At 41.7% G+C, this 27,476-nt stretch overlaps 1 protein-coding gene across 5 annotated transcripts in view; it reads right to left on the reverse strand.

Annotated features, from left to right (window-relative positions):
- Window positions 1-27,476, reverse strand: part of map4k2 (mitogen-activated protein kinase kinase kinase kinase 2) — a 37,348-nt gene that overhangs the window by 7,205 nt on the left and 2,667 nt on the right. For 2 of the 5 annotated variants that reach the window (XM_069708023.1, XM_069708021.1), the window contains exons 2-19: window positions 16,859-16,916; window positions 15,355-15,445; window positions 14,549-14,613; window positions 12,561-12,616; window positions 11,030-11,077; window positions 10,889-10,931; window positions 10,578-10,650; window positions 9,841-9,972; window positions 8,811-8,873; window positions 8,630-8,711; window positions 8,115-8,231; window positions 7,852-7,930; window positions 3,663-3,721; window positions 3,507-3,559; window positions 2,418-2,456; window positions 1,991-2,024; window positions 433-589; window positions 145-320 (exon numbers count right to left, since the gene is read on the reverse strand). In XM_069708023.1, the coding sequence (XP_069564124.1) occupies window positions 145-320; window positions 433-589; window positions 1,991-2,024; window positions 2,418-2,456; window positions 3,507-3,559; window positions 3,663-3,721; window positions 7,852-7,930; window positions 8,115-8,231; window positions 8,630-8,711; window positions 8,811-8,873; window positions 9,841-9,972; window positions 10,578-10,650; window positions 10,889-10,931; window positions 11,030-11,077; window positions 12,561-12,616; window positions 14,549-14,613; window positions 15,355-15,445; window positions 16,859-16,916 (1,425 nt within the window). Of the gene's footprint in view, window positions 1-144; window positions 321-432; window positions 590-1,986; window positions 2,025-2,417; window positions 2,457-3,506; window positions 3,560-3,662; window positions 3,722-7,851; window positions 7,931-8,114; window positions 8,232-8,629; window positions 8,712-8,810; window positions 8,874-9,840; window positions 9,973-10,577; window positions 10,651-10,888; window positions 10,932-11,029; window positions 11,078-12,560; window positions 12,617-14,548; window positions 14,614-15,354; window positions 15,446-16,858; window positions 16,917-27,476 lie in introns of all 5 variants that reach the window. The other 3 variants (XM_069708024.1, XM_069708022.1, XM_069708025.1) reach the window with 3 other exon arrangements.

Here is a 27,476-nt window from a genome sequence, read left to right on the forward strand (position 1 = left end):
CAGAACAACATCTCGTTTGGTTGCAGAATCTTACAGACAGACTTTTAAAAGGGTCCAAACTGAATCAGTGGGAAGTTATTAGGTTAGAAAAATCACACAAGCTGGCTGCTGATATGAAGAGAAGGAAGTTTGTCTTGAACTCACAGAGTCCTCCGTGTTTTTCCTCAGCGTGCTCCACTCAGGTGACAGAGGGGTCTCTCTCTTCGGAGAGCAAACAGGAGCAACCTTCCTCTTCTCCGGCGATACAGCGTCCCCCGCAGGCAGACACGGATCACTGCAGCGCTGTCTGATGTCCTGCGTGGCCGAGCAGCGGGCCAACACTGAGGGGGATACAAAAATAAAGATTTGTGCTGGGACTCATTCTGGGACTTTGTCGGCTTAAGTTAAAGCCAAACAGATCTGAGGTGTGATGAAACGGTCGTTGCGGCGTACCTGTGGTGGAGGGGGAGTCGGGCGTGACGGCTGCGTCGGGGCCCAGCGTGCAGCTCGGTCTCAGCGTCAGATTTTTGTCCCCTGTGTTGGGAGTTAAAGAGCTAAAGGCTGGCAGGGACGCTGTAGACGGGCCAAACAAACCGCTCTTCCTACCTCCCTGAAAAACACCGGCGAACACGTTACTCACTCTGGATGGAGTTAGATTTAACGTGTGATTTCAACCTGCATCCCAGTTACAGAGTTCATAGCGTGTTAAGTAAAGTTAGGGACTGGGAAATGCAGGTAAAACTGGGTGGAAAGCTTTTGATTTCACAAGAAATAAATTGAACCAGCCACAGGTCAGATATTGTATCGTGGTCAGGTAGCCAGCGAATAGTTTATGTCACTGAGCTGAGAGTGACGAGGGAAGATAACATTGATGAGGTGTATGAGAGGAAAAGACAAAGATACTGTGAACTAGCGCTAATGTAGAGGAGCAGGGTGAAGTGTGGGTGAAGGATGGGTGGAGGATGGGTGGATGGATGGGTGAGTGGGTGGATAGGTGGATGGGTGGAAATTGTTGTCTGGACTTGTTTAGCGCATTTCACAGTCTCAAAGGACTATACAATGTTTCCCATTCACAGACACACACACACACCAATGATTACAAAGCTGCTATGGAAGGTGGACGCCTGCCACTGGAATCACTGAAGGGTCCAGCGTCTTTCCCAAGGACACTTCAGCATGCGGACATTGCTGTGTCACAGTAGACGAGTGAGCAGGTCAAAATGTTCACTTCTAATCATTAAATGAGGCCTTCATCCGATTACAATTAGCCTCAGAGCGTTTGGAGGAGAGAGGAATGTTTTTAAAGCTAAAAAAAAAACATATTGTTGGTGACATCACAAGCTGATGGAAAGGCCATAAACACAGTCCACTTTTAGAGTATTTAGTTACAACTTAACAAATTTTGTCTCATTTTTAGCTGTATACACATAAAACTTTATAAAATAACAAGACATCGTTCAGTACACGTTCTAGAGCAGGGGTGTCAAACTCATTTTAGTTAAGGGGCCACATACTGCCCACTTTGATCTCAAGTAGAGATACATAACGACAATATTTCTCTTTGTTTAAATCATCGGTGAAGGTTTTTTGGATGATAAACCCCTATTTTAAGGTCTTTCTACAATAAACTAGAAACATAAAGACCAAAAACTCAGACATCAGCCCACTGTTTATCTGCCCCGGCTCTCCTCTGCAGATTCCCTCGCTTTGTCGCGTTTGACGTCAAACGCGTGAGCGCGGCTGCCTGTCTTCCTCCGGAGCAGACGTTGCATTTACGCTGTTTTTGAAGCAATTACTGGATCGATTAAAAAAAAAAAAAAAAACATTTGTACTCATAAACCTCCATATTCTCATAGAAATGCAATTTATGTCTTTCTGTAATTTTCACACTTAGCAAAGTCATCCGGCGGGCCGAGCTGGACCCCCTGGCGGGCCGGATTCGGCCCGCGGGCCGTATGTTTGACACCCCTGTTCTAGAGATTGAGTTTATGATAGTGTGGTTCTCACTCACATCAGCAGATGGCGCCCTCTTAATGGTTAAACTCCTGAAGGACAAAGGAACAACAAGGCTTTAAAAATCAAAGAATCAAGTCATGTGGTGAGATTTTTAAATCACGACGACGAGCTGGACAACAAAGACGGTTGCTGACGATGCCGAGGGGAGGGTAACAGCAGCGCATAAACAAAACACACAATAAACACACAATCAAAAGCACACAAAAAGGAGCCAAACAAGCTGAGAACCAGTGGGTTTGTGCTGGATCACATCTGCATCCGGTTCATGGGGTTTTGGGGATGATATTAACGGAGAGAGAACACAAACCCACTGATTGTGTCAAAGCTGACATTCATAATTCGCAGCACCGTCGCAGGTTTGTTTCATGTGGGATGGGGGACACACTGCTGTTAGGGGGCTGGGTTCGATGGACGAGGCCTACCTCAGCTGCAGAGCTTGCTCCACACATTCCAACAGGCTCCTGCAACAGGAACACCTGCTGTTTATCTGACTACGGGGCTGAATTTGACACCTTTACTATTCACCTGTCAATCATTCCACCGTACAGTGCACACATATTCATCTTGATGCAGCTCAGAGGGGAGAGTGTTACCCAGGTTATACCGGTAGACGCTGCAATTTACAGATGTACACTGAACATCTCACACGCGCATCTTCGAACCAAGAAAGTTTCCCCACCTTTAATTGAATGGCCCACAACAACGGGAGGGAAGGAACTACACGTCTACTTTTACCAGTTTCTGAAGCACCTCAATGATACAGATGTAAACTGATGCTTAGATATTTGTGTGATATTTAAAGAATATCTATAAGCAATTAAAACACTGTCCTCACGTTAATTGCTAAGAAGGGCTGGAGCAGTCCTACATGGAAAAAAAAATTAAGAGCGCTTGAAGTTCTACCGATGTGATTATTAGACATTTCATTAATAGAGTTATATTTTCATCTAAATGTATGACACACTTTTAAAATGTATTTTATTACAAAAATACGGCACCCCTGACTTTTTCCCTTCAACCAGAACCAAACAAACACACGGTTACAATCCATATTATTTTTATTCCATAATATTATTAGCTATCTGATCGTGGCCACACTCAGAATAACGAGTCATGTGATCCCAACTGGAGGAAAAGATTTTACACAGTCCTTACACAGTAATTAAGAAGGCAGCAACATATTGAATACAGATAATAATAATAATTTTAGACAATAAGTAATTTTAGAATCTGATAAAGAAAAAAAACCCTTGAAGAGATTTTTCATGATTAAATTAACTTTCTCCACATATGCAGATTAATAAACACTATCCGGTTTGATTCCAGGTTTTCATTTAAAAATCACCATGTTTCACGAGCAGGGAGGAGCTGTTTGGATTCGGACACTATCGAAAGTCATTATTTCCAAGAGAGGCGTTGTGTTCAGCTGTGACATCCCAACATAAAAAAAAACAAAACCGTCATATTTCAAGACAGAATGAAGATAAGAAGAAAACAGAACAAAGTCTTACGGTGAGTTGTCTTCATCTCCAGACAGACTCCAGTCATCGTCATAGGAGCCCTGCTGAAAGGAGAATACAAACACAGCTCTGGGTCATATTCATGTAATTTCATGTTTGTGATCAGTTTACAGTACCATCAATCAAACAATTAAGAAAGTGCTTTACCAAATCAGGATAAGGCTCGGTGACCTTCCTCAGTGGAGGCCCAAACTTCACCTGGTCAACTGCAGAGAGAGGAAGACAGTGGAGTCAGATCAGATGATGAAGAGGAGAGAGTGGAGTCAGATCAGATGATGAAGAGGAGAGAGTTGAGTCAGATCAGATGATGAAGAGCAGAGCCGTGTGCCCCACACAACCCTTTTCACGTTCACAGTATTGATGAGTCTCTCTCTGGATCGATCGGCCTCAGTCGGAGGCAGACAGGAAGCACTCTGCACATCAATGAGGAACTAACACGGTGACAGACTCATTTTTATAGCAGTGAAACCGCACAGCAGCTGAGCGCAGACAACACACTATAAACATGTTACGTAACAGTTTAGCTTGTTGGTATTAATGCATGATAATGGCGATGAAAATAAACAGTTCACAGACTCTTCTCTCTTGGTGCTGCTGTCCTTTCATTATCACTTCTGGCCACCGTTCATAGTCATAGCTGGCTGCAGTAAAATCCAGACATTTCTACTCTATCTTTATTTCAAGGCTTTGGAGATTTTAGTTCACTTAACAGAACAAAAATCTAACAAAAGGGGAGTCAATTTTTTTTTTTAATGAAAAGTCCTGCTTGCAGCTTGGTGAGGCCTCGCGCAGGCAGAGGGAGAATCTTAGCTAAATGCTGACGTCAGCATGCCAACATGATCCCATTGATAATATGCTGATGTTAAGCAGGCACAATATTTCCCACGTTCACCATCCAAGTTCAGGGCGATGTTTGGTTTGCAGGTATAAGTATTGGGGTGAAGACTTCCTGCACTGCCTTCTTTTATCAATAGGTCAAAAGATGTTTAATAATGCGGTAAGCAGACTGCCATAAACTTAAAAAAAACACACAACATTAGGTACAAAATTATTTTTTTTGGTCAAAATTTGAGTCCCATTTTTGTATGATTTTGTATAGAAACTAGAGATTTGGTTGTGACTTGCTGTCAGTTAATCTCAACACTTTCCGGGTGTTTGTGGTTGAAAAAGAAACCCTTTGAATCACTAACTAAAACGACATTTTTGAAAAAACAAATGTATTAAATACATATACAGTACATGTACAGTATATATATATATATTATATCAATTACAGGTTACTTAAAACGAGGGCACTTCCATTTCTAATTAAATTCTGCTGATTAGTTTTGCAGGTGTCTCGACTTTGATTTGTTTGATGACTCAACTGAGACATGATTGAAAGGAGGAAACTGTCTGTCATGTGACTACAGAGAACCACAGCTATGTGACTTTGAAACAGTGGGGGAAAACCATTGAATCAGAAAGTGGAAGCTGCTGTCTCTTCTCAGCTCAGTTGGCCTGCAAATATATTTCCCATGAAAATGCCACCATTAATGAATTATTTTTGAATGACAGGTGCATCTTCAGTTATGTTGTAGTTTGGAATTATTGAGAAGCATCAGCATCACAGGAAGTTCAGCAAATATAACCTTTAAAAGTCAACATATCTGGTCATGAGTTTATTTTGAAAAATATGTTTCATCAGAACAAGTTGGTTTTATAAGATCCGTAACTAGTCTATTTTAAATTGTTGGCAAGTTTCCTGAAAAGTTTTTTGGGGGAAATTATCTTTACTTCGATTATGATAAGTCCACAGCTTATAGGACAAGTGTCTGAGCCGCATTCATATTTATTCTCCAATCAATATAATGCATAATCTACAATTATACAATTTAAATATGTGATTTAAAGACAATTTAACCACTCTCCTAATCTGAGTCCTAAGTCTGATGCCGACTTTCTGTCACTTACAGTTTTCTCATAAAGACATATTTGATCGGTCCACTCAGCCCAGTCTCGTATGAACACACATCAGTCTGCAGCACTGCTTTAACAGCAGCAGCTTCAAAGCCCGTACTGGCCAAACCAAAGTGAAAGGTGTTTGCGGCTTGCGTGTCTCGGCGCATGTGAGGGAAGCTGAGGTCAGCAGCGGTAGTCTTATGTGACGTGCCAAGCGGAGTGCGAAGCCACTCTATTGCACCAGAAAACGCTCAGGCTGCAAAAAGCCCGCTTGCAGCTCGGGCAGCATGAGCGCATAGAAGTACCTCTTGTGTGTCCCACAGCAACACAGCAGGCATGTCCTCAGTGCCATCCTCTGACGCAGCCTCCGTCCCACATGTAATACACGGGCTGCAGGACGAGGGGCAGCCGGTCCGCAGGCTGACTGAGGGCCTTTTGTCCTCATTCATAATATGGAGATTACGGCACTGAATACTGGAGGGGTCGAGGTGCACAATGAAGCCACTCTTCAGCGAGTACAAGCAACATACAGTACACACGTGTCTGTAGAGTCACACGCACGGACAGACGAGTGCACTGCACACACAGGAGACACGAGGGAATACTTCATATGAAGTAGCATATAGAGGATCTGAAGAGAGGTAAAGAATAGAAATATGTACATTTACTGTCTTTTAGACACTGAGGTAATCACATGGTTATCAACCTCATGTCTGTGTGTTCACATGTTCCAGCGCTGGAATCAGGACATGGCTACGTTAGCATAGCATAATGGCTGATGGAGACAGATGGCCTGGCGTACTTCAAGATCAACAAGAGTAAAAGGCCTTATTCTCATGGCGGCGCCAGAAGAGCGCCAACATTTTCCTGAACTTGAAACTTTTTCACTTTAGCGGTATTTTGGCTGAGTTGACAGATGGGAGGAGAGATTCATTCTGATGAGGCGGCGCAAAACAAGTCGTGTCTCAGACTGTTCCACGTCTGGCACGATGTCAATCTGCTGCCACTTTGGGGATTTTTAGAAACCAGAGGAAACACACAGCAGCGATAGGGAAACACTGAAATGTAAATACGCCGTTTATGTCTGATAATTTGATAGTGGCAGTGGGGAGACAGACGAAGACATGTGGTGAAGAGAGTGTGGGAATGACATGCAGTGAAGGTCTGGCTGACCGGGAACTGAATCAGGAACTCACTATACTCAGGGCATTTGTACCCAAAGTCATATCTGCTCTAACCAGTCAGCTGTTAGTCGCCCCTTTTATATTACATTTGAATCAGACTGGTCTGTTTTGAATCTGGAGTCTGTCTTCATGACTTCAAGTTGAATAAAAACTCACACCATCTGCCTCCGGCTGCATGAATGAAGTGAGGTGTGTTCAGGTCGTACACCATCCATCAATAACATAATTTCCTGAACACCGTCTTCCCATCCGTTGAGCTGTCCTCATCATGCATCACCGTGACGGGCTCCGCTGTTTCACAACTATGCAAGCGGTGATGTGATTGCCTGTGAGTGAATTGATTAATCACCACTCTCCCTGATTCATATTCCCCCCTTTAGAAAGCCCCTTTGCACTTTGTGCACCTGCATGAACCAGAATATTATAATAATTTCATGTATGTACAAAAAAAAAAAAAAAAAAATCCATCAACTGTTGTTTGATATAGTTCACTCTGAATTGTAAACATCAACCTCATCATGACTCCGCACAAAAAAGCCAGTCAATCAACAAAGTCAGAAGAATATCGGCACAACATTTCGCAGTTTCACCGAAGTTGTGAACCAACTGATCGACCAAAAGATCAACATCCATCATATCGGTTTCAACGGTGAACAGAGACCGACACGAACACTTCCGAGCAGCGTCTGCAGACATTGAGAGACCGCCAGATACAAACAGTGAGCACAGGTTTTTGTTTTTTTTCCGTCTCACGCACAGGCACGATGCTACCAAACCTGGCAACCTCACTGTGATGACAAGACTTCAGCAATCCCCTCCTGTTGTTTGGAGGGAAACAGCTGCAGCAACAAACCCTACATGTTAGTCTGTGTATAGAAAAAAAGAAAAAAAAAGAAGCATATTTCCAAAAATGCTGAACTACTCCTTTATAGAAACAACATTTTGGGTTTCATACTTGTTTACTAACTCACAGCCTCTCAATGTCAGTTTCAACAGATGGAGGTCCAGGACGTGTTCAGCCTGACACATCGGACTCTCAACAACTCTTCAACGCATCATGTGGAATTTCCCCCAATAGTCAGACTTCTTTTGATTTGTCACTGTGTGTGTGTGTGTGTGTGTGTGTGTGTGTGTGTGTGTGTGTGTGTGTGTGTGTGTGTGTGTGTGTGTGTGTGTGTGTGTGGCTGTGGGGGATGTGTGTGTGTCCTCACATTGTTCTTCAGACAGGGTCCTCTCTACAGGCAGGTGTTTCCCTGCTGATTGGATCTTGTCAGGAGTCACTTCCTCACCCTGTTAACACAACACGAACATCACACCCAACACACGTCACTGAAACGTGACTCCATCGGCCGGCAGAGAAGTCATTGCACTGGTTAAGCTAATTACAAGTCTGGCTAGTTAATAGAATATTGTAAATGAAAAACAAAATGCGAGTGTCGTCTGTCGACCAGTCTCATGTCGGTGAAGCACTGACCTCCAGCTCGTAGTCGTCTATGCTGTGTGAGTGGGAGGTGTGGAGCTCAGGGTTGTTCGCCATGTCCAACAGCTCGATGACCAGGTTACGGGTCAGCAGCTGAGTCACAAAAGGATGCTGGAAGAACAAGTTAAATATCATGACATTGAGCATCTACAGGAAACTACATGGATCTCAGCAAATCATGCAAAATGGCCTCGAAATGTGTAAAATGGATGAAAGTGGGGAAAAAAGCAAAAAGAGGGAACACAAACAGTTAAAAAAAATAAATAACGTCTGTTATTTGATATCTTCATATGAAAGGTTTGGTTATTGTACTGAATAGCTCCCGGTGTAAAGCTAATGAAAACAATTCTACTCTGCGGTAAAAGCTGATCTTAGCTGAGCTTCCCTTTAAATGCGAAGTTTAAAAATAGAACAAAAAAAAAATGCACTTATGAATATTGCATATACAATATAGTACTTCTATGAAGCAAGATGGGCAGCTCATTTCCGTTCATTAATGACGAGCTAACCTGCAGCAGTGTCTCAGCGGAAGGTCTTTTACGAGGGTTTTTAATGAGAGACATCTTCACAAAGCTTTGGAAACCCGCAGACCTGCAGAGAGAGACGAAGACAAAGAGAGACACAGTGTGAGCGCATCCGAAATCAGGATAACGCCGATCATTAAAAGGAGAAAAACTAAGTTAAACTCACCACTTGGTTTTATCTTTTAGCCTTGGAGGCTGGAAGCTACTCTTGGACATCAACATCAGTGCTCTGAAACAATTTCAATTACATTTAATTCAGTTCTCAACCCCCGTTTCCAAAAAAAAGTTGGGACGCTGTGTAAAATGTAAATAAAGACAGAATGCAATGATCAGCAAATCTCATGAACATTTTCATAAATCTCATAAAAATAAATTTTACACAGCGTATTTCAGAAACGGGTTTGTACTTAAAAGGCACCAAATCACAACGTAAGTCATCTCAGGAAGAGAAGTCACAACAGCACAGAAACACAACAATACAGCAAATTCCAGCGAAAGTATGTGTTTGACGACGGCGAGGAAGAACTCGCTTGTAACAGGAAGAAAGCTCCAACAGAACCGGATTCAGGGTGAAGGGAGAGCGGAGAGGGAAAAACAAGAGCATAGAAACACAACACACAATAAACACTGGAAAAGCTGATGGGGCCAAACAACCGCAGATCAGAAAAATGCAGTTACAGAGTCCAAGATATTTGCAGAAAAGTACAGAGAGGAAAACGCACAAACTACACGAGAGAGAAGACAAAGTTAAAAGTCATGCAGTCGTGACATACAAAATTACAGATCATCCAGGCCTTTATGTCTTTAAGACATTCTTGAAGTTTGATCAACAGTCCGGCTTCACAAATACTTTAAATATAGCTGTATAGAACTGGAAATCTATCCAGGTTTTCTCATAATATCACATGTTTAAGTTGAAAAAGTATGTGCCAACACAAAACCCTGTGGAACTGTAGGACTAACTTTAGTGTGCGTGAAAGAATTAGGGCTGACGCGAACAAATTTAAATCGATCTGAAAAACATCAACCAGCCCAGCGCGGTTCCTTTTATTCCAAATATAAATGTGAACTATGCAACCACAATATTTCCTTTAAACAGTCTCTATTGTTTGTCTCTCCACTCTGACATTGTGCAGAGTCCTTTAGCTTTCTGTTTCCAGCTCTCTGGGCTGACGTCCCGGTCTGTGCTGACTAACCTCATTGGGTGAAGGTCAAACATGGGCGGCTGGAGCTCCGCCAACTCGATGGCAGTGATGCCGACGGCCCAGATATCACATAGGTGGTTGTAGCCGCCCTTCTTTTCAACTGCAGCCACCTCCGGAGCCATCCTGAACATGAACCAGAAGGAAGATACTAAAGCTGAAGACAACTTCATATATAACATTCCTGAAAAGGGAATGTACACGCTCTGTCCACACATGGCCTTTTTAGCGGTGCTTTAGTATCAGTTAGTCACTGTGCTACCTCTAATATTGTGTACCTCTAAAAAAGACATCAAATTTGTATTTCAAAATCGGATCTCTACTTTGTCAACAAGCATTTTATAAACAGAAGAAAACAGTTAATTTCTTGTGGATTGTAGTCAGCTTCTTTTTTTTTTTTAAAGACTTCTTAAGACCTTTTTAAGACTAAACAAAATAAAATTGAATACCATACCTTTTAAAAACCTTAAAAGGTCTTTCCTTAAAGAAACTAGAATCAGTATTCATTTATTCACTTATGTTTTTAAGACCTGCAGATAGCCAGATGAGAGTCACTACTTGGAACTAATTCAAGTTTATGAAAAGCACCAGGGCTGTGTCTGAAAAAGAAAACAAAAAAAACTTGAATTGTGGGTAGTGCAACACTTAGGATTCCTAAAGCGCGGACCCCTCTGTCAACAGCTATTCCTTCATTTGTGTTTGAAGGGAGGTTGGGTGAGAATCCTTCTCACCAGTAGGGAGTGCCGATAAAAGACTTCCTTTTGGCAACCGAGGCGCTGATCTCTGCCGCCACTCCAAAATCAGCTGCACGGGGAAGAGACACACAGGGTCACGCTGGCAGCAGTAATCCAATATAGATGGCCTATTTAAGCCTACTTAACGAGTGTAACTGGTTAAACAGGCATTGCAGATGTGTCCCGTGTCTGTCTGTCTGTGTGTGTGTGTGTGTGTGTGTGTGTGTGTGTGTGTGTGTGTGTGTGTGTGTGTGTGTGTGTGTGTGTGTGTGTGTGTGTGTGTGTGTCCAATGCAGATCTCCACTGACCCAGCTTCACATCTCCTCGCTCTGTCAGAAGAATGTTGGCTCCCTGCAGAGAGGACGCACAGACACACACGGAAGCTTGAGTTTACAGGATGAGCCACAGTGTAATCAGGTATTACTATTAAGCTTTAACAATAGCTGTACCTTGATGTCTCTGTGCATTTTGCCAGTTTCATGCAAGTGATACAAACCCTGGGGGAAAAAAAGAACAATACAGGATGTAAATCAGCTTTGCGCAGGTTATTTTGAGTATATAAATATTATAGGCATTTCATGGTTTTCAAACATTAAACAGATAAAAAAGAGGGAAAAGAAATACACGGTTGGGATTCTACAAACTCCCTTAAACTCCTGATACCCAGAAACTAATTGCTGCTGCTGTGCTGGAATAATCCTTGGCCACAATTGTTTTGTGTGAGTTTTTTTTTTTTAATTTTTGATTAAATATATCTTTAAGCACATGGACAGTGAGCGCACCAAAATTCCAAATAAAAGGATGTATAACCCGTTGACACACAGTGAACTAATAGAGCCACTGGGTCAAGACAAAAGGTGATGGTGGTGATCCAGCACAGGCAGTCCTCCTGGGGCTAGCATAAAATACAATATAAATTCAATTCAAAAGATACACACTATAATAAAAATAAATATCTGTTTTAGTACTGTATTAACTACAGTACAAGTAGTGGTATTGTAGTGTGTAGTAGTTCTGAGGTACTTATTAAAATAATTAATCTGCAGGTTACCTTGTTTCAATTTCAGATACAAAACACAGGATTCTTTCAGTAGATGAGGCAGTTACAGATTTAACAGCTTCCATCTTTATACATTATGAGTAATATACTTATATTCCTTTAAGTTTAGAAATACTTCTGTACTTTGAATGCATGACTTCGAGTAGAGTAGAGTAGAGTAGATTGGAATAGTATAGTACATTATACTATAGCATAGTATAGTATAGTATAGTATGGTACACTACAGTATAGTAGTAGTATGACTTTGAGGAGAGGAGAGGAGTGGAGTATAATATTGTACATTAAAGTATAGTATACTATAGTATAGTACGTCATTGCATAGAAGAGCATAGCACATTATAGCATAGCATATTACAGGAGAGTAGAGGATAGTGTAGTGTAGTATAGTACATTATAGTACAGTATAGTACATTATAGTACAGTATAGTATATTATAGTACATTTTAGTGAAGTATAGAATAGTAGAGAATAGTATAGTTTGTACTTGTTCTCTGTGTCCTCTTTTGTTTGTTGTTGCTGTGTAAGCATTGTGCTGTTTGTGGGAATTTGCTGCATTATGAATGTAACTTCACTTTGTGATTACATATCTGTGAAAGGTGTGATACCAATAAACTTGACTTAACTTTTGGTATCAGTTGTTCTCTGGGATTATTTATGTTTTTTGTTATTGTTGTCTACAAAGCTGATTTCCCAGTAAAAGCTTGCGGTGAGCAGAAGGCCACTCAGTAACAAAACAGTCTGGCATGTTGTACTGTGGGCTATCATTCTGCAGCTGCATTTACCTCTACAGTATACTTAAAACTCTGGCCAGATTAAACACTATTTGCAGCGGGGGGAAAAACACATGACTCATTCTGTGAGCAGTGTGTCTTTAAATATGTGCAACACCAACAAGCTGAGTTTCACCCAGAGTGCCTTACCTGGAGGGTTTCCCTGCACACGAAGGCTATCTGCTTCTCCTTTAATGGGCCTGTCACTGAGAAGAACGGTTTGATTAATAGCTCGTACACTCAGCAGGAAGGTGAAAAAGAAAGACATTTCTAAAAATAGAGTAGAACTGGCTTTTTTAGAGTTCCTTGTGCCGACGTCATCTGTTTTACTGTAACTATACAAATGAGTTGATCACAGCTGGCAGACATTTGGGGAAATATGTGGGGTGTTTTGCCCGGGAACCAGATGAGAAGGGCGGTTTCATCCATGAGCAAATGTAGAAATAGGTCTTAGCTTTTAGCTTTTACATGATATATATTGTCCATTTAGAAGACAAACAAATAGACATGATGATAAATAAGACATCTCCACAGTGTTTGGAAGAAGTTCTTTTAGCCTTTAACTAAACTAGACCGGATGTTTTCCCGCTGTTTCCCGTCTTTGTACTCAACTGACATACCCATGAATAGCACAGCATGGAACAACAAAGCAGCCGTGGAGGACAAACCATTAATGTCAGCTCGGTGGTTGTAACTCCAGGATGTTCTAAAAGTTATGATGTTTACCACTTGGTGAAAAGAACCAGAGACAAAATGTCTGCAAAAGCTTTTTTTTTATTTTTTTTTTTATCACTGAGTCTCCAAATAAAAATCACACAATTAACATGAATTCAATCAATTCCGATAATTAACATAACTGTTAATACAAAATAAAAAAGAAGCTATTTTAAGGTTTACAGGCAATTTCTTTTTCTGTATGTGACTAAAACAACTGCTGTGTTGAATGTGGACGGAGGTGGATCTGTGACCTCAGTCAAATAATAAACTCTTCCCTGGTTTTAACTCATCAGAGTGAAATGTCTGAAATTTATGACAAGTCTTTCACAGAAAAGCAGTCAAAATCTTCCAATTATTTTTGTTTCGCCTCTTTCAAAATACACAAACAGAGAGACGGGAAGAGAGAGAGGAAGAGCACACCGGGAGAATACTGCTTTGTTAAATTATTGACACAACATAATTAGAGCCCTTCATTGGGTTTCTGCTGTGATTATATAGTACACATGTGATTACAGATCTTTTTCTTTTCTATTTTTACTGTGAAAAATAGGCAAGTGGAACGGCAGGCACGTCTCACGCGGGCTGTGCGGCGGTTCTGACCCGTTGCCGTCGCATCCTAAACATTAAACCAAGACGTGCCGCGACTGCGGTGCACACGTCGTGGAGGCCGCGTGTCCCGACGGTGTCAGGAAAACGTCTGAGAGAGACCAGAGTGTGAAAAGCACCCAAGTTGGAATAAAAAGAGGTGTAAATAAAACGTTGGTCCACCTCAGCGCGGTGCAGTGCTAGCAGGGCTAAAGTGCTGCACGGCGCTATCGCAGCAATGCCCAAGCTGTTACTGATGTGCTAAGTCGTCTTCACGCAGACAGTGTTCAAATACAAAACTAATAGCTTTTGGTGTTATGAAGACTTTTTTTTTGGTTTTAAGCAGTTCTGCCCTTCTCTCCTATGTTCAGTGCTCAGGCAGGCCAAACTCAGTCTGGGCTGTGTTCAAGTCATGCTGGCAGAAGTTAAAGGAAAATCTCATATTTCAATTTAAGAGTTCACCAGTTATTCTAAGAGAGTTACATAAATGGCCTCAACTGTGTTTTTTTATGGTGGTTCAGATCATTGCTCAACTTTCTTTTATTTACGCTCTAATTTGTTTTTTTTTTAATTACTTTGTTGACATTTCTGTGGTTCAGTTTGACAAGTGAGCAATATCAAAGGTGTCAATTCAGCCGAATTAAAAAAGGCTGACTGTTTTTGGTTGATTTGTTTCAGCTTTTACTTGTTAAAACACGACAAATGTGTCAGATGAAAATAGTTCATTGTATCTGAATGGCACATTAACACACAGATGAAACTGTTCAGTGTCTGTTACCTTCATCTGGGAAATAATTTCCACACTTTTTAGAAGGTAATATTATTTGTGTTTGTACCATGGTAGATATCCTGAAGTGACCCTCCACCGCAGTACTCCATGCAGATCCACAGCTTGGTGTTCCTGAAGAGAGACACAGCCTTTTTTCTTCTCTGGAAGAAACAGCTTCGAAGGCGTCGTGATACACATTATCAGGACAAAATACTTGTGCTGCATTCCAGATGTTGTACTTGTGCACTAACGCTCACTATTTTGAATGCATTCACACTGTCAAGTACAGAAACATGCAGTGCGCTAGAAGTACCAGGATGATGCACTCAAAACGCCCCCCCCCCTCCCCGCCCCTAAAAAAGAAATGTGAAACGCCGGAACACTTTTTCACCCTAAACGGTCGCCATCTTGGAGGAAGGTGGTGTGAAGCATTTTCAAATTCCTGTTCCTGTTTTTTTTTCTTCGCTACTGCTGCTGAACAGAAGAACCCGTGTGTTTATTGAGTGTGTTAAACGGACGACACACGTGTTCACACGCTGAGGTAATTTCCAGTCAGTGCAGAATGGCATGCTGGCGAGTTGAAACAGCATCACCCCGTCAACATTCCTGCTCTACACAAGCAAGAGTCCTAACATGGAAGAGCACTATTTGTTAGTGTACTGAGGGAAGTATGTCATCTGGAACACAGCACTGGAAAAAGACACTTGATGCATTCATACACACAAAGACATACAGTGTGAACATGAGAACAGAGAACTGGAAATAGTGGGAGAGGAATCCGGCATGAGCGCAGGGAAAAATAAAAGTCAAACTTAGCATATTTCAGGCGACCGACAATTCGAGGAATTTGAGCCATCTGAAAACACACGGCACCTGTGGTAGCTGCCGAAGTAGGCCACGATGTTTTTATGCTTGCACTCCTTCATCATGGTGATCTCCTGCTGGATGGACGTGATGTCGTCACCTGTGCAGACAGAGTTTATTTACAGAGGAACCGAGTACATACAGATGGAAGAAAGAAATGACAGAGCAGAGAAGCATACAGGCTTCAAGCAGTGGGAGCTCATTCAAACGGTGTAGGACGCACAGCACAGGTGGGCCATGGTCATTTATGGAAAATTCTGCGGCAACTTGCAATTTATGTGAATCAGTAAATGCTAGAAAAGTACTGTAACCGCTATGAACCAGGAGGGCTCCATATTTTGAAGTGTGAAATTACAAAAGTAAATGCATTGCTTCCAAACAATGTTTGTCCCGCTACTCAAATGGATGTAATAATTATGTATTAAAAAATAGGTTCACGTTTTTGTTATGTCTTAAAACAGTACTCTGCTCTGTGCAGTGATCCATTCCTAATGTTGCTCCTTTCTGTTTCTATCCCACCACTGCTTGCTCAGCGACGAAGCGCAGCATGAAAGCAAAGAGGCCATTCGGTCGGTAAGTTTGTTTTGATTCCCCGCTTCATTTCACTCACCGAAACCCTCAATAAACAACTGAATGTATTTTTGCACAGAAACCCAATTACAGATTTTTCTCCCCGTCGCTTACATTTGAATCACTTTTGGAAAGGATCTCAGATCTCAGCAGAAACAACAACAGAAGCAAATTACTCTTTTAAAAGGGAAACTTTTGGCCTTTTTCTCCCTGGACCCAAAATATCCATAATTTTGGGTCTAAGTGACTAATGGGCGCAACAATATTTGAATATTTGAGATCAATTCAGCCGAGAGCCTAAAAAAAAAAGGCTGCAATGTAATACTTTGGGGCAACTGTGCCTCGTCAGTGTACGTCCACTAAAAGTGCTCATTTTCACCACTGACATGCTCAGACTCTTATTATAACTGTTTGACAGCATTACGGAAAGGAAACAGAAGTCTCACGCTGATATCTCATAAAATCTCAGAAGACGTGAGCTGGTGCAGGAAGTCAACGATGGAAACATGAGTGACATTTATAGAAAAGCACTGTTGTGGTGGAGCTGAGAACAGTTCAGTGTTATCTAAAAGATTTATAAAAAAAACAAAAAAAACAAAAACAAACAATGATTGGAGTTTTCACACTTCCAAATTGTGCCAACAAAATGTCGTCGAACACCTTGCGCATCTTTCATTGACTATCTGTGCTTGATATGGACACACTGAAGTTATGGATACAAACACTCCTGTCCGTCCTCTGTGAAAGTGAAAGGCACATGTAGTTTTAAAAGAAAACAATGGTAAGTTAGTTTTAGTGTCAAAAGAGTCATAAGTCTGTAAAATCTGAACCAACAGATATAAAACAAAAAGTTGTAATTTCAGTTTGACATAAAGTTTCTAAAAAAAATAAAATCAACCTGTCGCAAATTATAGTAGTTGTGTCACATTTGGACTGAACATACCAGGATCGAGCTTGACAATCTTGATAGCCGCCAGTTCAGAAGTCTTGATGTTACGAGCCTGGAAGAGAAAAGAAATAGTCTCTGTAAAATATACTTATAATCATAGAAATAATAACCTGATTGCTAATAATTTCTTGTGTGATGTAAACTACATCTAAAAGGTCTGTACTGTCTTACAAAGCCAAAATAGAAACTTTACCCAATTTACCGTTTTCCTTTTTTTTTTTTTAACTTGTTACCACAAAAGTCAGCATCTAAAATACATCATACTAAAGAAAATAATCAAATACACTTGTCCTTCTTGAAGCTAACTAGTCAAAGACTAACTAGGCTACTTTAGCTTAGTGATTTCATGTGAAACTAACTTTAAATCACATATTTGAATGCATATAATTCACGATTTACTTATCAAACAAAAGAGCAATGAAGAACACATGTTTATGTTAAATACATTGTTTTTCTCTTTCGATGGTGCAAAAATTCTTGAAGCTGACTGTAAGTATTTTATAGGTTTTCGGTAAGGTCGGCGATAAATGTCAATAATCAGAAAAAAAGAGCTTAAAGAATTATCATGCTTCAGATTACTCTGGGCTGTTCTCATGGAAATCTGCAACTTGTTAAGAGTCAGCAGAGCAGCAGACAAGACACAAGAACAAGATACATGGAGAAACAGCAGTTCACCCACAGCTCCACTTAATCCTCACAGACTTTACCAGAGTAACACTCAGGTGCGCCTTTTACACTTTGCATTAACATCTGATCTAAATTTAAAAAAGGAAAAACACATGTTAATGGTCGGTGCACACAGAACACACTGTTGATCGGATCTGTCCTGATGAAAACCAGGTATGAATGCAAAGCTACAGACGACATGTTTCATAACTGTTTTAAATAGGAACCGATTCTACTGCCGAGCTGCAACGTCATACACAAAAGAGATCAAAACAAACACACTGTCGAACAAGTTTTCCCAGACTCGTTCAACTTCTTCAATCACTCAGTATCACTTCATGATGTCAGATTCCAGCTGCAGCATAGTAGACGAGTCTTCTGTGCAGAAAAAGACAATGTCTAGTAAAGTGCTGATGCAGAGCTAATTACTAAAATGGCACTTCGGTGCCATTGTTAGCCCGTGCATAATTCCTCGTCATTGATGTGAGATGTTCTCAGGTCAGCCAAGGTCACGCTCCATCTCGTGGGCTCATGACCCGTCCAGTCGGCCCACAGAGGAAACAGGGATGCTTGTGTAACATGCGTCATCCCGCCGCTGTGGTTTTACAGACCTGGGCGACGCGCCGTCTCACAGCAGACGAGCCAGATTTTCTTTTGCACAACAAACACAAATAGAATTTAACACAACAGCAGCGGGCGACCTGCTTTATGACGCCGTACAATGACCAAACTATCAAAATGTGGAAATGAGAGTAACCGTGCAGTGACATTTATTGAGTATTTAATAAGTGTATTTGGGGTTTTTTTGGACGCTGAGAGCGAACCTAAAACCAAAGTCAAATTCCTTGTATGTGTCAACATACGGCCAATAAAGCGATTCTGATTCTGAATGATGAAGTTCAACATGTTTTTTTACATGCTGGTTGCCAAACAGTCTCGACATTATTCTTAAAGGGGGACAATATTCTGCCGACAATGGTGATTATTCTCCTGATGGTTCAGAGCTGCTTCAGAGTCTCCAAAAGGATTTCAAGATCCGTATTAATGGGCTGCTCCTCCTTCTTCTTCATAGATGCTTTTTTTTATTATTATTATTTTTTTTTTTTATCATAAATGGTATGGAACACAGTAGGGGAGGGAATCTGTGGTATTGTCACACTGTAATTCTACTCTCGCCACAATTCGATTCAGAATTTATTCTCCGTTCAAAACGATACCTGACTGAAGAAAAAGAAAGAGTCAAACTGTATTTTGGCTCTTGTTCTACTTCACGTTGTGCCAAACCACTGACTCCCGATTTATTGAGCGAACTGCTCCTGATAAAGATCAACGTCAGAACACGAAAACAGCAGCTCGTATGTCTCCAGCAGCGGAGAACAGACTTTTGAAACAAAACAGACCATACAGACCTGTTCTTCTGTTTCTTCACTCGACCACAGTTGATTGATTTTTTTTTTTGTAAAGAGCTAGTGTGTATTAGTTAGCTGGTTATCATTTCTGGAGTACGATGCTTCAGTTACATCAGTGATGGAGTACCTCTTGTCTGGCAAAGCTAATGCACTTGAATGCCTTTTTTTTTTTTTTTAAGATAAAGTACACGATAACTCAAGCGTGTTCACTCTGCACACCATCCAGGTGCGCTCTGCAGTCAACATAACGTTATACACCGGAGTTATCACATCATTTTGACATTAGTGAAACAACTGAGAATTGAAGAATCATTATACAGAAACAAACCTACGAAACAAAATACTCCAAAACATTTACAATTACAAATGAATATTGCCAAACATTCACAAACATGATTCATATGCACACACTATCAAAAACTTTCAAACTGATGAATACACACTCATAAACAATCACTCACTTACATCACAGTAGCTTTAATTAACGCAAAACAACAAAGCAATCTATCTGTAAAGAGAGATGGCAAATCATGTGAAAAATGTGTAATACCGAAACTCAAAATGCTGAGTAAGAGTGACTCATTATGAATGCACACATATTTTTTGCATTCTCAAACGCAGTCTGAATACATGAAGTCCCGACAGGAGCTCTGACACCTCCCTGCTAACATTATATAAAACCTGAACAAACAGCTCAATAGGCCATCCCAAAGATGAAACGCTTCTAATTAGTTTAGTCTGCTGGCTCACTTTGGCTTTAACCTTCTATTGATTCCACAGCGTGAGCCAACATTATTGGTGCAGAGCTCTTTCCTCCTGGCAGTCTGAGATTAGGTGAGTCACAGAATTCTACTTTGGCTAAAATATAATCTTATTTAAAAGGGTGAAATGTTCAGGGATTCATCAAATACAGGAAACGCCTATTCTGCCCTCTGTTGTGACATACAGCTCAAATCCAAGTGTTAAAATGGAAAGTCCAACAGACGGACTTATCACAAGATACCACCGCTTATGTAAACCAGAATTACTGTCTCTCGCTTGTGTGCAGAGTAGCAGTCGAGTAGCAGTCAACATTCACATCTGAGTGTTCACTTGAACCCGGTGTGTGTTGGCATGTGTTGGCCATTAAAGCCGATTGACAGTACACAATACTTCAAACAAAGAGGCTGCTGCAAAGAAGCTACAAATTCTTCACACATCTTCAATCCGACAGCACAGAAGATCTAAAACAATCAGCACGGTTTCAAGGAGGACACCTGAGAACACATTCCAACCAGTTCTAAAAAATGGTCACAATTCTTTTCCTGAGTTATAGGGATCTATTTTTGGCCGTCTTGGCACACAGCTACACAGGTCTAAGTTATGAGCGCTGGGAGCGTAAATTATTAAAGGTAACTCAGATTATAAATAACTCTTCCACGGGTATTGTGAGAACCGCTGCACAGTGCGGGAGGCGGTTCAATCGTATAAGACGAGGGGCCGAACAAAAACTTGCAGCTGATAGACGCCAAACACCGGCAACCATCAAAGTAAACGCTCGTCCAACATACTGGAACCGGAACAATGTTGAGAGCGAGCAGAAGTAAATTACGCAAACATCCCGATGCAATTAATTTATTAACAACGCTGACGAAGAGCAATGTGCTCCAAACGTGAATAAATAAGCTGCATTGGGAGGGTGGAGTGTAAATAATTTACTTTCCAATCAATAATTAAATGGCCAAAGTGAATTGCCCTAACCTTGCGTGTCACACTCCGTGGCTTTGCAACATCTAATCCCTAAATACTTGTGTCCAAGTAAATTCTTGTGCCAAAATTGAAGAAATTCCCTTAAAGCCACAGTAACTTTGAACTTTGACCCCCAAAATCTAAATCAGTTCATCAATAGGGCCAGAGAAAAGTCTGTGCCAAGTCTGAAGATAAACCCCCAAAAGCTTGAAAGATAGTGCTCACTAGAATGGGATGGACAACCTGAAAAGAGAGATCGTATCTCCCAGATGACCTGAGCCCAGTGCAACACCGTGGCTCCCTGTTTCAGCAGCTCAAAGACATAAATGTAGTTTATTAAGATCTATCAGGCTTTGAGACGCCCTTCAGCCGATCTACAGAAAGAATCAACACTGTGGCAGCTGCGCCTTCTTTCAAACGAGGCTCTTCAAAAGCCCGAAATGTTGAACTTTCATGCGATTTTAAATTAATCTTTTGAAATCCTGGTTGGGCTTTTAGGCCTTTAAGCTCAGCGTTTCTGGGCTGGATCCAATAAGAGGCTCTGTTGTCAGCCAGTGTTTCTCTCCATCCATCCATCCATCCATCCATCCATCCATCCATCCATCCATCCATCCACCCTTCATTGTGTTGACATCTAGTTCTGCAGATAATTATTATTCTTATTATCAATTATTCTGCAAACTTATTTTAAGATTACCTGACTAATCATTGACATAATAAGACATCAAAAGATGGTGAAAAGAACACCACAACAACCTCCTGGAGTCCAAGTTGATGTCCCCAAAAGTCTCATTTTGTCCAACCAACAGTTCAAAACACCAAAATTTTACATTTACAGTAAAGTACGACCAAGAAAAGCAACAAGTTCTCACATTGTAAGCAGTGATGCAGGAAATCTTTTGCTTCTTTTCTTTTCTACGTTATTTCCAGTCTGTAAATAAATCCATTATCAACCAACAGTTCTATGGCCTCAAAGTGGGAAAGCGATTTACAAATGCAGCGTCCAAAGCAACGCTTGGGGAAAGTCTGCAAAATGACCAGATCTGGAAGTTTTTAATACCAAGGTCAAAAACATGGTTGAAAGTAAATCCAGTTCAGTTGCAGAAACAAACTGCAACTTAAAAAACACACACACACACGAGGACAAAACACAAGCAAATAAAAAATAAATACTTGATCTTGAGCAATTTGAAAAAGACACACGTGACCCAAGTTTTATGGAAAATAAAAAAAGCACGAAGAGCGTGTATATCAAAACGTATTCTTCAGCTGCTCCATCAAAAACAGACTGACAGCTCCCAGCAGATGTATTTAACAGAGCAGCGTTTCGGTCTATAATCAAATAAACACAGTATATCGACATAAACACATTCACCACTCGGGATTGTGATCTGAATGATTCCTTTTAATATGGTCTTTTATGGTTTTTCTATGTCTATTTTTGAATATTCCATAGAAGCATGTCAGGTGATGTCGTCCAGCTCTGCTCTAATTGGTCCAGACCGGGAGGAGATCAACTCTCTCTCTCCCCGAGTGATGAATGTGTCTGTATGTTGCATGTTTTCTGCCTTGTGATGTGTAGTTGCTGAAGATCTTCATGAGTGACAATTGTTGCTGCGAATTATCAGCCCCATCTTTGACTTTCACCACAGTTCAGTTCGTAACCTGTGGACGTCGTCTCAATGTTTTCGACTTCCTCGATTCTTCCTGAAAAACATCAGCCATCCCGGCTCTGACTGCGCTGACGTCAGGGGGAATGATTCTCACTGTGGGCATCCACAACAAACCAGGCGGCAGCCAACGGGATAAGCAAGGTGGCCTCGGCGCAACCTGTGGCTCGGTTGTGACTTCCTGTTTTCTTTCCTGTTGCAGCACAGGGCTTCCTGTGACTGCGGCAATAGTAACGTCTCCAATGAGGTTTTCTCGGGCAAGAAATAACAGCCAGTCAGAGTCACGTACAATCTGGGTGGGGGTGGGGTGGGAGGGCTAAGCGGAAGCTTAGCTGCACTTTGATCAGGCATCTAAACGGTCCTCCGAGCCACAAATGATACGACGGCCTCGGTCCAAACTGTACATTCTTCACAATGAGACGCCTCGGGTCTTTTTGAATGCAGATGTAAAACTATAGCGCATGAATGAAACGATCATGATGTTTGACAGAACAAAGAAAGTGGAAAGTGGAAACTGGTGATCGAATCGAGATAACAGGCGAAATATGGTTTCAGTAAGAACATGTGACATTTGGGATCATATTCAATAACATTACGATAGGAATTTAAAGGGTTAAAAGTTTAAACTACAATTAGCATATTAATAATAAACTCATGTAGGATACTGCCCATTACTGATCTCTGAGAAACCTTATCGCGCATTAACGTTTACTATTCTGGTATTCTGGTTTAAAGCTGACATTTTAAAATATAAACTATACCCGCTGTAAAGGACGTATTTTACACTGCATAATGATTCATTCCGTTGCTCACTTCAGCACCAGAGCTTCCTTATAAGGAAAGTTCACTTCCTCCACAGCGGCCCTGCGCTGCGCTACATGTTGATCATCTCTCAGCAGAAGTCTGGATACACAGTTTACAAACCAGGGAGGCTCTTCCGACCACACCGGATAATCCGGGTTAAGTAAATCAGCGTGCAGCCTCCACGTCAACATCCATCACTGCTAAAACTAAAAAAAAAAAAAAAAAATCTGAAGAGGAACCAGTTAAAGGGTCAACAGAGCAGCACGTGTGCCTGGGTGAAAGCCGCAGTCTATCCTCCAGTCTTCTTTTCAATAAATCATAATTTTAAAAAAAAGTGTCACCGTCGCAATCACAGAACAAAGGTTTCTTTAACGAAAACTCAAGATTCCTGCCCAACAATCAACAGCTACAGAGGAAGAGATGAATCACGGAGGCGACGGAGACGCTTGCTTTTCGCCCCGGGGCCTAACATGAGCGCCGGCTCTGATCTCGCCCTCTGCGGTTCCAGAGAAAGTCATGGCTGAATGCACCGAGTTCATGTCTGTCCAGGGACGAATGCAGGGGAACCCAGAGCCTGTATTTCCCGCACGTTCTCACAAAATCTTTGCTGGGTTTCTCTTTCTAATAGCGTCAGGTCCGCTGCCACAGCCGTCCCTTGTCACCAACGATTCAGGGACAAGGTGAGCACGATCCATAGAGCTGCAAAAGCCACATTATAGAATAAATTACAGTAAGAAACTTCATTTATTTGGCACTTTTCTGAAAAAAGTTGCAAAGGGCTTAACACAAGGGGGGAGGGGGGGAAAGCAATAAATAACGAAAGAAAAACAAAGAGAGGAGAATACGAAAACTCGCGGAAGAAATACAAACTGAAACATTTCAAACATTCATAAAAGCTCTCCGATAAAAGAAAAGTTTAACGATTTGATCTGATCTGGATTTCTGGGTCAAAAGCCACGGGACGACGTGGATCGGGATCACACACGAGCCGAGCTTCCTCTGAATAACCGTAGTGTGACGAGAGCCCACGCGGTCACATGTTTGGGAGGTTTCACCCTTGACTCCACCACACCCGCCTGCAGCACGAGTGGGAGGCGATAATGTGGTATTGTCCGTTATGTCCAAAGTTTACAGGGAACACGGAGATCGGAGCAGAACGTCGAGTCGGCTGAATATCACTCACGTCGGTATGCAGGAGCAGGATTTTGGTTTAGAGTTTCTCTCCTTGCATCGATCAAACCCTAAAAACTCCCCAAAACCATCAACAAAAAGACATCTGTTAAAGCCTTGAAGTGACGTAGGTGCAACTTTACACCTTTGCCTTTATTAAGTAGGCGTATGGATCTATAAATATGCAATAAGTCCGCGCCTCAATCTCTGCCCGAATGTGTGGTTTTGAGACTGTCAGACTATCACTGCAGCTCCGAAGTGGAAATGCTCAGCCACGGTGGTAACTGCATACATGTTTTTCTAGCATAGAAAAAAAAAAACACCACATGGAGCGATAACAAAGTTACAAACTTGATTTTCACTGAAGTTTTTCAACTTGAATCTGCAGCTTGTCGTCATCATCATCATCATCGGAGGTGCTTACGATCAGCTGACACTAACCATGTTTAAATGTGTGTGTGTGTGTGTGTGTGTGTGTGTGTGTGCAAGAATAAGTGTGTGGTTTAGCCTCTGAACACACATGGATGATTGGTATTGATGGTGACTCTGTCCTGCGGACTCTGTCTCACCCACCTATCGCAACAGCAACAACTTAACGAAAACAAGCACGTGCATTACAGGCATGCCCACAACAAGGGCTCTGATTGGCTGATTCTTTCAGTCCGTATAATGACTAGTAAAGTCCTTCAATACAAACAACGTTGGTGCTGCCGTGGATCTTTTCCACGATAAAAGTTCCACCGGTCAATACGCTCAACCGACCAGTGAGTGATATGATCTGCGATGCTTACGACTTACGGAACCAGTAAGTAAAAACCAGTGCACACAAAACAGCGAGCAGACACAAATCTTCCCCCGAGTTTGTGCTTATTTTCCTCTCTGCAGGTATCTCTGGTTCTGGAGCTGCGTGGTTCTGATCCGCGGGCTACCGGCCCCACCGGCCCGCTCGGCGTTCCATCGTTCGACCGGCTCTCAATGCTAATCTTTTCCCTCTCCGCTCTCTCCCTGCACACCGAAACGAGGCAGAAGGCCGTCCACTTCTACGTCTGGTTGTTAAAAAAAAAAAAAAAAAAAGGGTGAAACGGGTGGCTTACGCCGTAGAATATCGGAAGCTCCATTGAGCAGGGTCGTCCGCTATTTCACAGACAGGATTTCAAGGAGTGACCAGAACTGCCTTTCTGTTCTCTGCAGACGATGTGGTTCTGCCAGCTCCGTCGGGGCCGTGACCTACCGTCCACACTGGAGCACTCGCAGCTTCAGTGTGAAGCAGCTGGGGTGAGAATCAGCACCTCCAAGTCTGAGTCTTGTTCTCTGCCAGAAAATGGTGGATGACTATCACCGACTCAACACAAAGAAGCCTCTTTTTATTGCAATGAATGCAACGCTAAACAGGAATACGGTAAAAAAAAAAATTGGTTGAAAAGAGCTAAATAAGGCATTTTGAGGTATGATTCAAGTTGCAAAAGTCAAAAATAACTGTTTTTTTGTTTGTTTTTTTATCATCGTGGGCAGGATCCCCGAGTATGGTGCATAGAGGTAGTTTCAGCATTCGATAAGAATATCTCCTGGGTGCCCTTCGTTGGAGGTTTGCACAGCAGGTCCGACAACACGTAGAACGGGCGAGAAACCCCGGCGTGGACCCAGAACACGCAGTTTCCATTTTGTTTTACTGACTTTAGCAAAAGATTTCGTAAAAACATTTTGGCAAAATTTGAATGGAAAGCAAGCTAAAGTTAATATCTCGCTGCCACCAGCTGATTTTAAAAAAAAAAAAAAAAAAAAAGTACAACGCTGATTAAGCACGACACCACGGCTTTATTGAATGGGACAGTTTTTGAAAAAAAGATATTGTCTTTTCTATTCTTAACATGCTTCTTCCTTGTCAAAACTTCCCACCTTCATTACCATCAACGCAGTTCCATCAAAGACAGGTCGGTATGAGATTCACATGTGTAACAGTGGTAGCAGCTAATGTAGCATGAAGCTTTTAGACTTGTAGGCCTGTATAACTTGTCCTCCTCATCCTTAGCCAATGCTGACTCAGTGACCTCAGTGGAAGGCATTTATCAGCTCCATCTGGAGACACTAAAGGATTCATAAAACTGTTTTTTTGGTTTTTTTTCCACAAACCAGCGGTATTTCATAACAGCTAGAAACACACATTTTGGAATCAGTGAAGTTCTCCATTAATCCCACTGTAAGAATCTTTTTTCTAATTAAAATAAAATTTAAAAAAAAAAGTCTGAGCTACAAGCAGTTGAAGTTTTAACTAAAGAGCTCAACGGTCAAAAGGACTATTTTCTCTGTCTGTGCTACCGCTGAGACAAAAATATGATCTGCGGTTTAGATTAGTTAACAACTGAAGACAAGGTTTGAAAAGTGAAACTTAACACCAGACCACAGCTCATAAAACGTGCAATTTGTAACAAATTAAATCCCATCTCGTAAGACCAGTTTGCACATCAGGGGGGGACGATAGTGAGTCGCTGTGGCATCCAGGCGGTCCGCCATCCGTTCGGTGTTCCACTAAAACCTGTGATCCAGCAGGTTCTGGGAGCCGCAGCCTTAGTTAGGTCGGTCAGGTTCAGACACGACGAAGGAAGTTGCGATTATTAAGTCGTAGAATCCGATGGGTCGCAGATTTCAGCGAGCTCGGCTCACCTGGTTTGTTTGCTGCACGGATTTGCTTCAGTTTGGTTGACAGCTAGGTGACGAGCTAACTGGGCTGGTCACGTGCAGCTATTCTAACTGGTCTGAAATACACAACAACAAGCAGCTGCTTGGGGGGACAGCGTTGTTAATAACAATATAAGTATGCCTGACTGCCAGTAAATCCTTCACGTGATAAAAAAAAAAAAAAAAAAAAAAAAAAAAATTAGCTGCCACTATTAAGCATTACCAGCTGTTTACTTACAGTGTAGAAGAAAAATGTGAGTGTAGCTTCAAACTTAATACATTTTCTTTGCCGAGAACGGCCTCCGGCTGCGGTAAAAGTAAACACTAATGTCAAATCTCCTTTTGCCGAGAGCTTTAGTTAGAATACACTTCTTCTTCTTCCTCTGATGTTGGACCGAGGAGCGGACCGGACCGCTAACAGCGACTCGCTATCACCTCTTGTGGCACGAAGCGGTGTTGCGGGATGGAACGGGACCAGCTGGCTGGCAA

The sequence above is a fragment of the Brachyistius frenatus genome, unplaced genomic scaffold (assembly GCF_029030835.1).
Source record: "Brachyistius frenatus isolate BFR_SWC_R1_liver_20210118 unplaced genomic scaffold, ASM2903083v1 Contig_73, whole genome shotgun sequence".
In the NCBI taxonomy this organism is placed as follows: Eukaryota; Metazoa; Chordata; class Actinopteri; family Embiotocidae; genus Brachyistius; species Brachyistius frenatus.